This window comes from Leptonotus elevatus, chromosome 2 (genome assembly GCF_054856555.1).
Source record: "Leptonotus elevatus isolate MCC_2025b chromosome 2, RoL_Lele_1.0, whole genome shotgun sequence".
NCBI lineage: Eukaryota > Metazoa > Chordata > Actinopteri > Syngnathiformes > Syngnathidae > Leptonotus > Leptonotus elevatus.
In genome coordinates this window covers 28,279,954-28,297,173 of record NC_141240.1, presented here as the reverse complement: position 1 = coordinate 28,297,173, position 17,220 = coordinate 28,279,954, and the positions used below count along the sequence as shown (strand labels likewise).

General features: G+C 43.2%; 1 protein-coding gene and 1 pseudogene across 1 annotated transcript; one reads left to right on the top strand and one right to left on the bottom strand.

Moving 5' to 3' along the window:
• The first annotated feature begins 2,077 nt into the window (after positions 1 to 2,077).
• On the top strand, positions 2,078 to 17,069 carry kcng1 (potassium voltage-gated channel, subfamily G, member 1). Its single transcript, XM_086069474.1, has 3 exons — positions 2,078 to 2,222; positions 12,746 to 13,577; positions 15,191 to 17,069. Exons 2-3 carry the CDS (start codon positions 12,801 to 12,803, stop codon positions 15,968 to 15,970), a joined length of 1,557 nt encoding a protein of 518 aa, XP_085925600.1. The 5' UTR covers positions 2,078 to 2,222; positions 12,746 to 12,800; the 3' UTR covers positions 15,971 to 17,069.
• Positions 5,900 to 7,860, bottom strand: LOC147179464 (uncharacterized; annotated as a pseudogene).
• Positions 17,070 to 17,220: the final 151 nt, after the last annotated feature.

The window sequence follows — 17,220 nt, the reverse complement described above, 5'->3', positions numbered from 1 at the left end:
CGCACACACACACACACCGATGTTTCAACTCGGGTTGGATATTAATGGACACCAATTTTCTGAGTGATAAATGTTAGGATGCATTAACAATACACTAATTTCACCAGCCACAGGAACTTCACTCCAATCCCATTGCATCAGTTTAGATTTTAGGAGTTTGTATCACATTTGCCCTGCATTGATTTACAATCGCACAACAAAGTGATTACATAAAATATATATATTAAAAATAATTTTAAAACTTAAAAGGAAGATGCAGCAACATACAATGTACATATTAACTTATTCACTGCCATTGACGGCTATAGATGTCAAAAATTCAATGGAACTATTTCTATTAGTTTAAAAAAAAATTCCACTTGCTAACAAGAGTATGAAAACCTAGATTTTTTTTTTATTGTACATTCAGAACAGATATAAAATTTGCGATTAATTGTGAGTTAACTAGTGAAGTCATGTGATTAATTACAATTAAAAAAAATGAAATCGCCTGACGCCCCTAACTTAAAAATAATTATTAAAAATAAGGGGCGTCAGACGATTAAAATTTGTATTTGTAATTAATCGCATGACTTCAATAATACAATGTTTTATATCTGCTATAAACGTACAATAAAACATTTTGTTCTAGGTTTTCATAAAAAATTAAAGGAAATGAAAAAAAAAAAGTTAAACTAATAGAAAAAGTTCACATGAATTTTTGACGTCCATAGTCGTCAATGGCAGTGAATGAGTTAAAAGGTAGACTTTTAACTCATTCACTGCCATTGACGCACCTCTTCAAATGCCAGGTTTTTGTGATGTAAAACTTAAGAGGCCAAGAATTTCAAAGTCATAAGTCAAAGTTCGCCTTATTGTCAACGTCTTCACATGTGCTAGACATACAAAATAATCGAAATGATGTTCTTCACATTCCCAGGTGTAGAAAAGACACTATTGACTGTGTCTTATTGTATTTGTAAAGTGACTTGCACGCGTCCAATAGGTAGCAGCAAAAAATAAGAGACTTCGAACCATTAAAAGTATAAAGCGCTCTAAGAATAGTTGGGTTAAAAAAACAAAAACAACAACAAAATGTTATGGGTAAAAAATGGACAGATCCTCTACTTGGGTCAATTTGACCCAAATTTGAGTCCGAAATTGGGTCATATTGTATAAAACAACCCAGAAAGTAGGGTTAGATTCTCTGCTTGGGTTAATTTGACCCAACTTTGGGTTAAAAAAAAAAGAGAAAGAAGCCATTTTGTATATAGCGACCCATAATGTTGGGACAGATACTCTGCTTGGGTCAAAAATTGGGTCATTAAAACAACCCAGCAATTTGGGTCAAATTGAACCATGAAGTGCATTGGTCCATTTTTGATCCATAATTGAGTTACTTTGAGTTGACCCAACTATTTTTACAGTGAACAAGTCATATCAATATAATTCATATTAAATGGGAGTCTGTGAACACCTGCCACCATTTAAAGTATAAGAATAACTAGAGAACCCCCAGTAAGCATGGGGCGAGGAAACAAACTCCACACAGGAAGGCAGAATCAAGAATCAACCCCAAAAGCGTTGAACTGTAACTATAATGTGCTAAGCACTCAACTACCAAGTTGCCCCAAAATAGAACTTGCAAATATTTTCCTCATTGTCACACAAGTACAACTCGTGGAATTTATTTACACTTGGCTCGGTTAGCCCGTATAAATAACGGATGTTGCCGCGCACATGCTTGCTAGACATGTTGTAATTGTCATGTAATGAACAATTACATGCACCACTTTTGTCCACTGACTGGCTCGTCATGTGTGTTTACTTCCAATCAATTCAGAGATCATAAGACTCCGGCAGTACAAGGAGATCAATTTGACCCGTTGGTGAGTTGGAACTGGTTCCCTCTTGGTACCCGCCAGCATCACAGACCTTTTGTGCAAAGCTACAATGAAAAGCGCGTGATTACTCTTATTTAAAAGGTGGAGCGGAAACGGCTGTGCTCTGGAGAAGACGGTTGCCATGGATTTCTCTCCAAAAGCTTGCGGTTGAACAGCACATCCTACTTCTGATGTCAGCGCTCCAGATAGGGAGAGAGTGCAAGAGAGAGAGAGAGTAGGGTGCTGAAGGGAAGGAGGTGGCTGGAGGGAGAGGAAGGGAGCCTGTTGCTCATCATCATCTGCCGAGCTTCACCTCTCAGCATCTTTAAGCCAACACACTTCTTTTGAATCAAGATCACAGTGAGTATGTTTTTTTTTTGTATTTATGTTTGTAGCACTGTACTCTCAACCTTTTATATTCTTATGTCACATTGTGTGCTCGCACAGCCAAAAGTTGATACCGTTGATACCGAGCCGCAAAAGTGACAGAGATTTTTGGTGTGGCATCTGCCATGCCCTTTACACATGACAGTCATTTGCATACTGGATGCAGTGCGCACACACGCCGTGGTAACACATTAACCCGCGTCTCATCTCACGACGCTCAGTCATGATGCTCAGTCTGTTCTCGTAATAAGTCGAGTTTGAAATGTTTGTGTTCTTCCCTTAGTTGTTTAATATGATTGCATATTTCTGTTATTTGACAGTGGCAGAATGGCTTTATTGCGAAGCTGGATGGTGATGTTCTGAGTTTATACTGCAGTGGTACCCTTAATTCCACACAGTTCGTCAGTCAACAACTCCCAATTTAATTTAATTTAATTTAATTTAATTTATTTTATTTTATTTTATTTTATTTTATTTTATTTTATTTTATTTTATTTTATTTTATTTTATTTGTATTTTATTTTATTTTATTTTATTTTATTTTATTTTATTTTATTTTATTTTTAGAAAAATGCTGTTGAATAAGTTCACCATTACTATTACAAGATGTACTTTAAAAACAAAAAACGTTCAACCTTAACCTTGGTTAGAATACATGTTGCGGGAGTCTTAACAGTAACCCCTTCTAATGTTCTTCTTTTGTGGACATTCAAACAAGCAGGTGTGCATATCAGTGGTTCAGTAGAGGGAGTTTCTATCTATCCATCCATCCATCCATCCATCCATTTTCATAACCGCTTATTCCTCACAAGGGTCGTGGAGGTGCTGGAGCCCATCCCAGCTGGCTTTGGGCAGTAGGCGGGGTACACTCTGAACTGGTTGCCAGCCAATCGCAGGGCACACAGAGACAAACAACCATCCACACTCACAATCACACCTAGGGACAATTCAGAGCGCCCAATTAAATGAACCTGCCATGCATGTCTTTGGAATGTGAGAGGAGACCAGAGTACCCGGAGAAGACCCACGCAGGCAAAGGGAGAACATGCAAACTCCACGCAGGAAAGCTCAGACTCGATCTTACACCCTCAGCAAGAGGGATGTAGACGTAGACCAATGTAGACCAATCAGCCACCGTGCCGCCTAGAGGGAGTTAAGGTAAAAAAAATTCCATTTGAATAAAAAAAAGAATAATCGCACAGTTGTCCCATCAGGAGCGGGCATTCGCACACGTGAATATGTATATGCAGGCGAGACAGAGACGTCGTTAACACAACACACATGAAGGGAGTGGAGAGACGCAGGCGGGCAGTACTGTGTAGTGATGGGTCTGCGATCAACGCAGCGTATAAAGAGGTGGAGTAGACAAGCACAGCTCCTCATCGTCATAAAGTCTCGCATATTGTTTGATTCAGTGACCCCCGTATCGAACAATTTAATACAGATAAACGTATTGTTGCACCCCTAATATATATATATATATATATATATATATATATATATATATATATACACACACACACACACACATGCCTGCAGGTCTTAAAAAGTCTGAAATGTTATTTTCCAAAATGAAGGTCTTCATTTAAATTACCCTCAAGCCTAAAATTTGCTCTTTGTAAATTGTTGCTGATAAATGCAACATTGTTGTCCAATCGTCAAATCAGCTGGCGAGAAAAATGAAGTTTAATTTTGTTGAGTATGCACAGTATACACAGTTAGTGTGAAATAATAAAAAAAAGAAGAAGAAGTTCCCTATTTACATATTTCCTTATTCTATTATATTGAGCACCTATGGCGAGGGTTATCGTCGCAAAAGAAAATTTACTGATTCCTCCAAAACAAATTGATGTCATTTAAAAATGTGTGCCAGTTTCATTTTCCTCAACCAAAAATCCATAAGAGAGTTTTTTTTTAGTAATAGATGGGCCATGCTGGCCACATCGTCCCTTTTAAGCAGTTTTTTGGATCACATTTGTCCACTCAGTGAGAGCATGGACAGGACTTTTAAGTTAGAGAAACACTCTGGGGAATTATTTGTATTGTCATCCCAGAGTAGTAGTATACCCCACCCCAAACACGGCTCCCAAAGTTTATTATTATTTTTTTCCCCCAAAGTTTGAAGTCAAGATAGATGACACGCAATAGATCATCTTGCTCTCCCTCCTGCAGGTAATTACGGCTATAATGAGACCAACTAATGACTTGTTCCAGTTTTACCTACTAACAGTGACTGTCTGATTCCCCTCTATTACATTTTTTTTGACAAAGTAATTAAAATGTGCTATTCCCAGGTGTCTTCACGTGTGAGGTGTCCGCTATAGATATACCCACATAAAATTAAAGCAGGGGTCTCAAACTTAACGTAAGTGAGGGCCGTTGGAAATGTGGGCTGCACCTCACCTGCACTGAATTTAAAGAGAATGAGGGGAGCCGTTTGATTGGCCGAATCAAGTTCAATGTGTTGAGTCCCAATAAAAGCCGTTTCTAACTGCGCCTGTCAATGAAAATGCCCAAAGAAAGAAAACCCCACTAATGAGCACAGTTAGGCTACTTTTGCAGTAAGTAGACTTTGTCTCCTATTTTTCTCGAAATTGGCTGTTCTTGTTGCCAACCTTTCTTTTCACTTTCTTTGAAAAAGACATGACTAGGAATGTTCTTTCCACTTGGTGTCACTTCAGAAATACGTTTCACCGAATGCGGTCTTGAGCCTGAGCTCTGGTAGCGCATAAGTGAATAAAAAAGATAACAACACAAAACCCCCAAGGAAACGAAACAGCAAAAAACATGAGGCCCATGCTAACATTCAAGTTTGATGTCAAGTTGCGGCCTGCAAAATAGAAATCCTGTGGGCCGCAAATGGCCCCCGGGCCACGACTTTCCGATCTTTTGGAGGAAGTCAAAGAATGACAAAGCACCAGTGGTGCACCATCATATATCAGTGCGCAACAACCACATTCGATTTGGAGCTCTTGTAAATGTAAATGTGAAATATGAGAAGAGCTTAAATAGGCTATCATGGAACGCAGCTCACATTTGAGCTGTATCACATGGTATATAACTACTGCAGAATGAATGGATGGATGTTGATCTGCAGTGATGTCACAGCTTGAGTTGAAAACATGTGTTGCATCAAATGTACTGGATGTATAATTGATATCAGAATCTGTCCAACTGCTTCAAATAATGACTATTATTGGGTGACTGGGATTCACACGTGTGACTTTAGTGCAGGCAGTGTGGGATCAATTTCTGTTCAGTGACATGACATGGGTGTGAAAATGAGTGCAAATGGTTGTCTGTCTAAAATGTGCCCCGTGTTTGACTGGCGATCAGCCCAGGGTGTAGTCTGCCTCGGTTAGCCGGGGTAGACTCCAGATTTCTTGTTACTCTGAACAGGCTAAAGTGGTAGAATATGAATGGACTAAATCATGAAGGCTGATTTCCCATCCACCAGTCCAGACAAAAAGTAAACCCTTTTGGTTAATTTTTCCATTTCCTCAATGTGCATACGTTTGCCACTGAAAGCTATAAAAGTAGATTGTGTGTGCGTGTGTGTGTGTGTGTGTGGGGGGGGGGGGGGTCTTCCTGGCTAGCTATTTTACGGTTTAGTGCTCTGTACTGTCTGCCACCCCGTCCCGCTAGGACAGCTATTCTGCCACACAGACATGAACAAGAACTCAAGATATTTGAACTCCTCCACTTGGGGCAGGATCTCATGCCCGACCTAGAGAGGGCACGCCACCCTTTTCCGACTGAGGACCATGGTCTCGGATTTGAAGGTGCTGATTTTAATCCCAACCGCTCCACACTCGGCTGCGAACCGTTCCAGCGAGAGTTGGAGAGCACGGCTTGAAGAACCCAACAGCACCACATCATCTGCAAAAAGCAGAGATGCAATGTTGAGGCCACCAAACCGGACCCCCTCAACGCCTAGGCTGCGCTTAGAAATTCTGTCCATAAAAGTTATGAACAGAATCGGTGACAAAGGGCAACCTTGGCGGAGACCAAACCTCACTGGAAACAAATTCGACTTAGTAAACTCTGACATCAGTCGTACAGGAACGCCTTTTCCAAGTCTACAAAGCACATGTGGACTGGTTGGTTGAATTCCCATGCACTCTGCCGAGGGTGTAGAGCTGGTCCACTGTTCCACGGCCGGGACGAAATCCACACTGCTCCTCCTAAATCCGAGATTCGACTTCCCGACGGACCCTCCTCGACAGCACCCCTGAATAGACCTTACCAGGGATGCTGAGAAGTGTGATCTCTCTATAGTTGGAACACACCCTCCAGTCCCTCTTCTTAAAAAGGGGGACCACCACCCCGGCCTGCCAATCCAGAGGCACTGTCCCCGATGTCCACGCGATGTTGTAGAGGCGTGTCAATGACGACAGCCCCACAACATCCAGAGCCTTTAGAAACTCCGGGCGGATCTCATCCACCCCGGGGCACTTGCCACCGAGGAGCTTACCAACCACCTCAGTGACTTCGACCCCAGAGACAGGGGATCCCACCTCAGAGTCCGCAGACCCTGCCTCCTCAAAGGAAGACGTGTCGGTGGAATTGAGGAGGTCTTCGAAGTATTCTCCCAACCGATTCACGACGTCCCGAGTCGAGGTTAGCAGCACCCCATCTCCACTATACACAGTGTTAATGGCGCACTGCTTTTCCCTCCGGAGACGCCGGATGGTGGACCAGAATTTCTTGGAAGCAGTCTGGAAGTCGTTTTCCATGCCCTCACCGAACTCCTCCCATGTCCGAGTTTTTGCCTCAGTGACCACCGAAGCTGCATTCCGCCAGACGGTACCTATCAACTGCCTCTGCAGTCTCATTGGCCAAAAAGGCCCAATAGGACTCCTTCTTCAACTTGACGGCATCCCTTACCGCTGGTGTGCACCAGCGGTTTCGAGGATTGCCATCACGACAGGCACCAAGCACCTTACGGCCACAGCTCTGATCAGCCGCCTCAACAATGGAGGCGCGGAACATGGTCCACTTGGACTCAATGTCCCCCGCCTCCCTCGGGACAAGGGAGAAGTATGCCCACACCTGCTCTACGCCTCTCACCGTGGGCAACTCCAGAGTGGAAGAGAGTCCAGCCCCTTTCGAGAGGATTGGTACCAGAACCCAAGCTGTGTGTGGAGGCGAGTCCGACTATATCTAGTCGGAACGTCTCAGCCTCACACACCAGCTCGGGTTCTGGTACCAATACCTTCCCTGCCAGAGAGGTGACATTCCATGTCCCCAGAGCTAGCTTCATTAGCCGGGGGTTGGACCGCCAAGGCCCCCGCCTTTGGCTGCCATCCAGCTCACTGCGCAACCAACCCCTTTGGCCCCTCCCACAGGTGGTGAGCCCATGGGAAGGGAGACCCACGTTGCCTTTTCGGGCTGTGCCCAGCTGGGGCCCATGTGTATAGGTCCAGCCACCAGACGCTCGCCTTCGAGCCCCGCCTCCAGGCCTGGCTCCAAAGGGGGGCCCAGATGACCCGCGTCCGGGCAAGGGAAACCGCGATCCAAAATTCTCATTCATCATAGGGGTTTTCTGAGCCATGCTTAGTCTGGTCCCTCACTTAAAACCTGTGTGCCATGGGTGATCCTACCAGGGGCATGAAGCGATACGCAAACCCCTCTCTCTCTCTCTCTCTCTCTCTCTCTCTCTCGCTCTATATATATATATATATATATATATATATATATATATATATATATATATATATATATATATATATATATATATATATATATATATATATGTATATGTATATATGTATATTCATTTTTATTTTCACTTTTAGTCATTTATTTAGTCATTTATTTATTTTGAATTTTGGCAGTTTTGGTCCTCTATATGGTGGAGCCTATCCCAGCTATAATCACACAATTTTTTTTTAATCCAAGATCAAAACAGTTCTAATGAGCAGCATATATTATCTGCCTCCTTCAATTTAATGTAATGGTTATTTTTATGCGTTGTAGAATTATATTTATCTTCTTGTAATTGTATGCTATTAAAAAGCAGTTTGAACTGCCTTGTGTGCAAATAGTGCTCTCAAAAACAAAACAAAACAAAAACCCGTTCCTTGCTTTTCCTCTTTTTGCTTTGATAATTCTACCTTTGAGTCATAAACCATATTTGGTTACTTGTTCCAGAGGCATACTGAATAGCATCATGAAGCAATTATTAAATGTACGACAGTACAGGCAATATTTGTATTAACATTTTAACATACGACAAAAGTGTAAAAACAAGTTAACGACCATAATATTAATATATTGAAACAGTAAATCATACTGGGCTTTGGGCTCTATGTTCACGAGCAACATACATCCTATGCGGAATGCGGCGTAACTGCATGTGGGTGGTTTAGACCCGATTTTGGTCATTTCACAAACAAGCGCAGGCCGGCGGATATGCGAGTTGGCGTTATAGCTGCTGTGTGAGTGTTCACACCCGACTTCAATCAAAGCAACCAACTCCTTTCATTCTCATTAATTGCGGCGCCCTCGTCGTGCTGTCGACACTCAACACAGTGGACTGGAAATAAGTCTAGCGGGCACTTGAAGACCCCCCCCCCCCCCCTATTGGCTGAAAGCGCGGTGTGATCAATAAATAGGGGATATGCAACAGAAAAATAGCTTTGTGTTCAACAGAACAAGCCAAGATTTTACATTGAGTAAATTAATTGAGAAGAGATCATCATGATTTAAAACATTTGGTTTGGTGGTATGCTGTGAAAGTTTTTCCTCATGTAAATCTTTGTGTCTTGGCTAAGCTCAATTGTGCAAGTGTGCGTCCTGTTGTGGCCCATTGAGTATATACGTGTGGTGAACATAGCCACTGGTGCCAGCACCCATCATCATTATCGCATTACTTCTGATGCTGCACAAACATCTATGCACATTGTGGTGGGCCACAGACAATGTTAGGGAGTCACTTAGCTCCTTAAAGGCATCTTCGTTCAGGCTTTGTCAACACAATACCGTACAGACATAAGAGTTGCTCGAGAAGTGAGGGTTTCCTGCATAAATTCCACGCTGGAGAGGCTTTTCCGCATTTGGAGCTTTCTCCAAATTGAACCACATTCAAAGGGGGGGAAGACGATGAGAAATAGGGAGGTCATTTTTCAGCTTTGGGCTAATTTTTGGAAGCAACATCCTTTTTAGAGTCCATTTGAGCACAATGAGCTGTTAAGGGAACAGGAAGTGGATTAAAGAGATTTGGTGTGGTTGGGATGGTCCATTTAACCTGAGGTAAGGACCACAATTCAGTTTCAGATGACATACCAAAACAAGCCCTGTTGTAAGCAGCAGACATGGCAAGAATGACGAGACTGCGCTAATTATGTTTGAGCCTCATTTTTGACTCTAGCATACAAGTGAGCCAAATGAAAAAGCCTGACTCACAAATTGGAAATAATCTTCCATGTTCATGACTTCACTTTCACTGGCATGAAACTCAGTAGCTTTTAATAGTTATTTATAGTCATAATTAAACCTTCATTTCCCTTGCAAGATCTGCAGTCTTTCTTACGAGCAAGCTAGCAAGCATGGGGAACATGGCACTGAAACTCCAGTTCCATTTCAATCAAAATCTTGCTTTAAATTGTTTAAGATTAAAAAAATAAAGAAAGAAAACAGGATATGATCACCTTTTCTAGCAACTTACCAAGTAGCTAGCTCATGAAGCAGTTGTTATTTTGGCTACAGTACACAATCTTTTATGTTTATAAAGGAACATGACATGGTTTAAAATTGCTCAGGTTTTACACTTTTGTTGAATAAAACGTTCTTCCGCAGTACTGGTGATGTAGAGGGCACTACGGGAAGCACAACAAGTGAGTCACCAGGCAATCTGGAGAACATGCCCCGCGGCCAGCCTGTGATCACGCTGGCACATGGAGAGGCCAGACCGCCGCCGATCTGGTGGAGGGAACAGCCTTCGTCGCCCTTGCTGCCTTTCATCCCGTGCTAGCACATTCAATATTCTTCTGGCAAGAGGAGGCTTTCAAAATACAAAAAAAAAAAAAAAAAAAAAGATTGCTGCAGTGAGTGTGGAGAGGCAAAAGCACAGTCGGTTAAAGTGAGGAATCAAACAGCCTGGAGGGGTTAAGTATGATTTAATGCAGCAGGAGAGCGGCGTAGGCCCGCGCGCATCCATACTGGTGAAGCACTGTGGGCGTATTGATAACCTTTGCTGCACCAACACAACTTAGAAAACTGGTGGACACTCTTATGCCACGATTCTTTTTGCTGATGTGAAGGCTTTTCATGCTGAGGAATAAGAGTTGTGTTGTCTAGGTTCATAAGGTCCAAGGCTGCTATACGCAAAGTAACAATGGCTTTAAATACCGTAGCAGAAAAGCTCCAGGATAGGATACAAAGCGTAAGTTTCCCTCTGTGTAAAACCCTCACGCACTCCGAGAAGGAGTCTTCTTGGGTCCACAACGTTCATCTTGATGTCTGCTTGTGGACGTTTGCATTCATCCATATCATTTCATTTCATTCTCTTTTTCCCCAATTTGAAAGTGGAAAATAAATCACAGGAAGCCAGGTCAGGTGAGTAGGCAGGTTGGTGAAGCAGCCACAACACTGACCTTTGTAGATGTTCTGGTTGATTGTCTGGTCCTGTGACAAGAACTCACCGTAGACAATTACAACACGACTTTGAGTTTGGACTTGGGTTGCCTTACTTTCGCTGGCCGTGACGTCGGACACTTCTACTGAAGGCTCACCGGGTCGTACTCAAAGACCCATGATTAATGACCGGTGATGAGTCTCCCTCACGAGTCTGGTCGCATTGGTCCCATCATCACTCACCCTGTTCATTGATTGAAGACCTGACACAGAGGATATTTATATACAGTAAAAGCACGTGGTGGTGGTGTGTGTGTGTGTGGGGGGGGGGGGGGGGGGGTAGTGACTGCAGAGAGCGATTATTTCGCTTACTGTACTCAAAGGCGGTTACAATGAGGGGAGAAACTCGAAGTTTGTGACCCTTTTCTGACACCCCTTGTATAATACACACATCCAGATAATCGCCCAATTGAAATGACCCAAATAACAAAAACAATATGGATAAATGAATAAACCTAACATTGCCTACTGTTTTTTGTAAACACTAAAAACAATAACAAAAAAAAAAGCACAACACAGCTACAGCTGCAATGCTATAAAATTAAACATTACATGTACAATTAATCAAAGGTCCCATGCCATGAAAATGGCACCTTTACAAAATCATATGGAAGTCATTTAGTATTGTTTGCATTTTGGTAAATAGATTCTAAAAGCTTTATAAACCTCCTTGGCTAAGACGTGTGATCTCTGCGGGTGCAACATTCTTCTGGCTGCAAGGAGCAGGTGTCTAATAAGCATTCCCTTCCTCACATTTCACTCTGAGAAGCCCACACCTCCTTCCGGAAACGCACAATTGTTTCTATTAAGCAGATCCAAGCGCTGACATTTTAATTGCTGACAATTCAATGAAATTACTGGAATTGATTGGATTTGCTTGGGCAGAAGCCCTTGAAGCAGCACTGACATTTCTTCTTTGTCTTTTCCACTCAGAACATGATGATTTTGGAAATGTGTTTGCTTAAGTAGGGTTTTCACTGAACTTAACAGTATGTGGGTGGTGGGTGAAGACAGTGTCTTTAGTCAGCCTAATGTGTGGTTAGGGTAAAAAAATAAAAAAATTTAACATTTAATTTTTTAACTAATAATGGCGTATTTATTTTTTGTAAAAAATGAAGACAAATGAGTTAAATGAACCTAATAGAGTATACTTTTATTTATTTATTTTTTAAGCAATTTATTGAGTTTATACCTACCTAACATTCTTGGTTTTGTAAACAGTAAAGACAGTTTAGTCTTCAGTGAACTTAGCGATGTGTTTTAAACGAGGAAGGCAATTTAGTTTTCATTGAGCCTAACAAAAGTGTTTTAACATTACAGCTTAGTTTTCTAAACATTTTCAAAAGGAAAGTCAACCATAAACTTTTCTTGATAATAATATGTTATATGTGAACTCACTAGACTAAACATTCTGATTAATATTACATTTGTGGAAAATGAGTTATGCAGCAACATCCAGCCGTTTATCCATCTCAGGTGGCGGCCATTTTGCCACTTGCTGTTAACTGAAGATGACATCACAGTTGCTCAGGCAACGACCAGTCCGAGCTCACCTGTTTTCTGAAACTGAGCTGTGATTGGTTGTTACCTAAGACCTGAGCAACTGTGATGTCATTTTCACGCGACAAGTGGCAAAATGGCCATCTTCTGATATTGATGAAAACGGCTGGATTTAGCTGCTTAACTCATATTCCACTAACGCAATATTAACCAGAATCCCGTATTTAGACTAGTGGGGCTGCATAGAAACGATCATTGTCAAGAAATTAGTTTTGAGTCATGATCCTCAAGACAACTTAGAAAACCTGAAAGTGTTGCTCTTAAATAAAAGTCACAGTTTGCTGATGTCTTTTTCACAGGTGACATCATACAGGTAGCAGGTGGAGGCTCAGGCATGCGAGCAGACCAGTAAACATGACCCTGCTGGCAGGTGACGGCTCTGACTACGACTACAGCGCCCTCAGCTGCGCCTCTGACACCTCCTTCAACCCTCCACCCTTGCAAGAGCAGGCGGCCCGCAAGGGAGCCTTCTACAAGAGGGCGCAGCCGGCCCCCGAGCTTGCCCCCAGCCGTGACCCTGCATCGCTGTCTAACACCCGCAAACTCCACGCCATTATCAATGTGGGCGGCATGCGCTACCAGCTACCTTGGACCACTCTGGAGGACTTCCCGTTGTCCCGCCTGGGCCAGCTGCACCTGTGCAGCAGCTTCGATGAGATCATGGGTATTTGCGACGACTACGATGTCGCGCACAACGAGTTCTTCTTTGACCGCAATCCATGCGCCTTCCGCACCATCCTGACTTTCCTGAGGGCTGGCAAGCTTCGCTCCCTCAGGGAGATGTGTGCCCTCTCCTTCAGGGAGGAGTTGCTGTACTGGGGGGTCCCAGAGGAGAGCCTGGAGTGGTGCTGTCGCCGACGCATGCTACAACGTTTGGAAGAGTTTGAAGCCATGGAGCGAGCGGCCGAAGAGGAAGATCTCCTGCAGGATTTGTCTGATTCCGACAGCGGGGGGCGTCCCGCGGAGTCCTGCTTGAGTTGCTTCATGAGCAAGTTGAGGGACATGGTGGAGAGACCTCACTCGGGACTCCCCGGGAAGATCTTCGCTTGTTTATCGGTGTTGTTCGTCACCATCACTGCTGTCAACCTCTCCATAAGCACCATGCCTGCACTGAGGCAGGAGGAAGAGGCGGTGAGTAGCCTCCAAACAATTCACCTTAGGCCTATATCCCTTCCATGAGCTATGAACTCATCATGGTGGAGGGGTTTGTTTATCCCAGTGATTTTAGGATCTAAGTCATCTGGGGTTTTATGTTCCTGGCAGGGTCACTCACAACAAACAGGTTCAGTTAAAAAAAAAAAAAAAAGTGTAATGAACACAATAAACTCATTCAATCCCAGCCATTTTTACTGAAGCCAACCCTCTTCGCTCCCGGCTATTTTACTGGACTTTGACTGATTTTGCAAGGCCCACAGAATATTGTGTTCTATTGGTATAAAAACATGTAACCTACCAAAAGAAAGAATAGTCTCTTCTCATCAGGGGAAAAAAAATCTGTTTCCGTTTTGCAGCAATTAGCATTCGAATATAGCTCAGTTTCATTATTATTCACAAATCTGTTTAAAACACTGGTTGATCTCTTATACTCTGCTGCCACCTGATGGCCGTTTTTGTAATGACTACCATTGCTTTATGCTTTCTCTTCATGTCAGAGACCGCATCAAAGCCTTAAAAAAAAAAGTTAAAGAACATATAAATACGTTTTTGGTACCATGGTAATATTTAAAATAGAACGTTATATATATACATGTTTTTGGGAGCAAATTAGTTAGGATATCCTGCCTTCCCCGAAGAGGTACACGCCTTCAGATGAAGAAGCAAAATCTGGGGGTCTGAGGTGGCATCTCCTGTCTTTGGGGTTGAGGTCACCAAGGTAGTTACAGGGCTCCTCAGTGGCAAGGCCTAGAGGTTCTGGATGTTGTGGGGCCGTCCTGGTTTACATGCCTCTGCAATATCGCGGGGACATCGGGGACAGTGCCGCTGGATTGGCAGACAGGAGTGGTGGTCTCCCTTTTTAAGAAGGGGCACCAGAGGGTGTGTTCCAATTACAGGGGAACACACTCCCCAGCCTCCCTAAGTAAGGTCTGTTTAGGGGTGCAGGAGAGGAGAATCCGTTAGGAAGTCCAATACCATGTGCTTTGTGGACTTGCTACTCCTAGTTAGATTGGAAACGGGTGGTACGTCAAGTGGAAGGTGCAAACCTGAGTCTAACTTGCGCTCAGGTGCTATTTCTTGTAGTATTCTGAGAGTGTGGTTAGGGCTGAGAGTCTTTCTTCTGTGATGTTGAGGGTGTTTGATTGCATGCATAACTTTTTTACACTTGAATGCGATACAGTCTCAGTGAAACAATTTGAATTTGCACTCTTTTCAGTTTGAAGTTCCGAACACATCCACATCCCCAGCTATAAGAGGGTGTGTACAGTTTTGCAAACACATCTTAGTTTTTGTTATTTTGACATGCCTGCTTAAAAATACTTTAAAAAAATAATAATGTGGGTTGTATCAGTAATAGGTCGCAGAATGGTAGAAAAAGTTTTTAAAGGATTTGATCCCATTGTTGTATCAGAAAAACCTGCCATTTGAAGAATGGTGTTTAGACTTTAGACTGTAGTCCAAATTTGTGCTTGTTATGAATCACTGCCTGTTTGAGACGATTTGAAGCCTGACTGCATTGTAGCTTTCACAATGCAGTATCTCCCCCTAGTGGTTATTAAGCAGCTGTTGTCGCTTGTATCTTTGAACAGGGCACATGTTCCCAGATGTGCTACAACATCTTTATCGTGGAGACAGTGTGCGTGGCCTGGTTCTCCCTGGAGTTCTCCCTGCGTTTCATCCAGGATCGCTCCAAGCTGACCTTCCTGCGACAACCCCTCAACCTCATCGACGTGCTCGCCATCCTGCCCTACTATATCACGCTGCTTATGGACACTACCTCCAAGGGCGAGAAGCGCCTGGGTTCAGGCAGCAGCTACCTGGACAAGGTGGGCCTGGTGCTACGCGTGCTACGAGCTTTGCGCATCCTCTACGTGATGCGCCTCGCTCGCCATTCGCTGGGCCTGCAGACTCTGGGGCTGACTGCCCGTCGCTGCACGCGCGAGTTCGGCCTGCTCCTTCTCTTCCTGTGTGTGGCCATCGCCCTCTACTCACCACTGCTTTACCTGATCGAGAACGAAATGGCCGCTACGCAGGAGTTCACTAGCATCCCTGCCACCTACTGGTGGGCGGTCATCACCATGACGACGGTGGGCTACGGCGATATGGTGCCACGCAGCATCCCGGGTCAGGTGGTGGCCCTGAGCAGCATCCTGAGCGGCATCCTCCTCATGGCCTTCCCCGTTACCTCCATCTTCCACACATTCTCACGCTCCTACGTGGAGCTCAAGCAAGAGCAGCAGAGGATCCTGCAGAGGAGGACGCACTTCATGCTGCGGGGTCACATGACCGGCCTTGGGAGCAACCTTTCTCTGGAGAGCGACATGCTCTTCCCCATCAGGTCGTCTGACACCCGGGACTTGGACGACTGAAACTCTTAACACACGGACAAAAAGGACAAGAGGTCTTCCCAGAGATGCAGCCCTTCCGTGTAGCATCGAACCTGTGGACAAACAGGAAAAGAGGAAAGAATTTATGACGGGATGAAGCCTTCAATCATCTCTCTAAGATTAACACGAGTTCATACAACACTCATTATTTGGAAATTAAAGGTAGAACTCACCAATGAGGCCTGTCATCTACAGTATACAAGGAAACCTGCACAATCTATAAGAGTCAAAACAAGAGCTGTATCAAAAATGTCAAAAGTCAGCATTTACTTTGTATTTTTTCATTTTTCGATGGGAAGCTTGACATGTCTATTTGAGGTTCGGTATTTATTTGTTCATTTCGGGCAAGGGTCAGTGTTTGGGTAAACGTGCAGTGTTTTTGTAAAGACGGCGTTTTTGATACAGCTCTTGAACTGAATTGCATATAGGCCTAATGCAAGTACAGCCTGGTGTACATTTATTACAGCTCACCAATATAAAATAGAAACAATGGTTTCTTTGCTACCTGAGAATTTGTATGCAATTTTTCACAACTGATGGGCATCTTGCAGATTATTGTTGTTATTGTTGCCGCTACCATTGTTGTACATCACTCTTTCCGACTGTCTGCTTAAAGTGGATTTGGAACTTCTTTTGCGCTGTCATTTTGTTACCACTCACTTTATGGTCGTGTGAAAAATGGTCCCTGAGAGAAGTGAAGAACGTTCTTGCCAAACACTTTGGAGCACATCTCGATAAAGGTGCAGATTTTATTTTATTTTATTTATTGATTTTTTTTTACATTTTGAATTTTGAATGGACACGTGGTACAGGGGATGATATACAGACTATACAGTAGTTGGCAGGGTGGGACATGTGGCTATCTACTTATGCAAAAATCACACGTGAAGGCCGGAGCTAAGATATGGATACCGAACTTCAGAATTGTGAGGCAGTTTAGCAAAAATGTGAAACACACATTGACCTCCATCGAGTGGTGAGATTTTTCTTAGACGTTCTCCCAATGAACAGCAGATGGCAGTGTTGTACAAGATTGTAATACAGTACCTATACCATTAAAACTGGACAAACTGTTGTTCAGCGATTGAGTAAATGTTAACTTTTGTGTACCGTTGTCTTTATTTTAACTAATTATGAATGTAAGAAATTTTTAACCTGTAATAGACATTTTTTTTAAACGAAGGTGAGAATGTTAAATTCATCAACGAAAAATATTCAAAATGATTAATTTT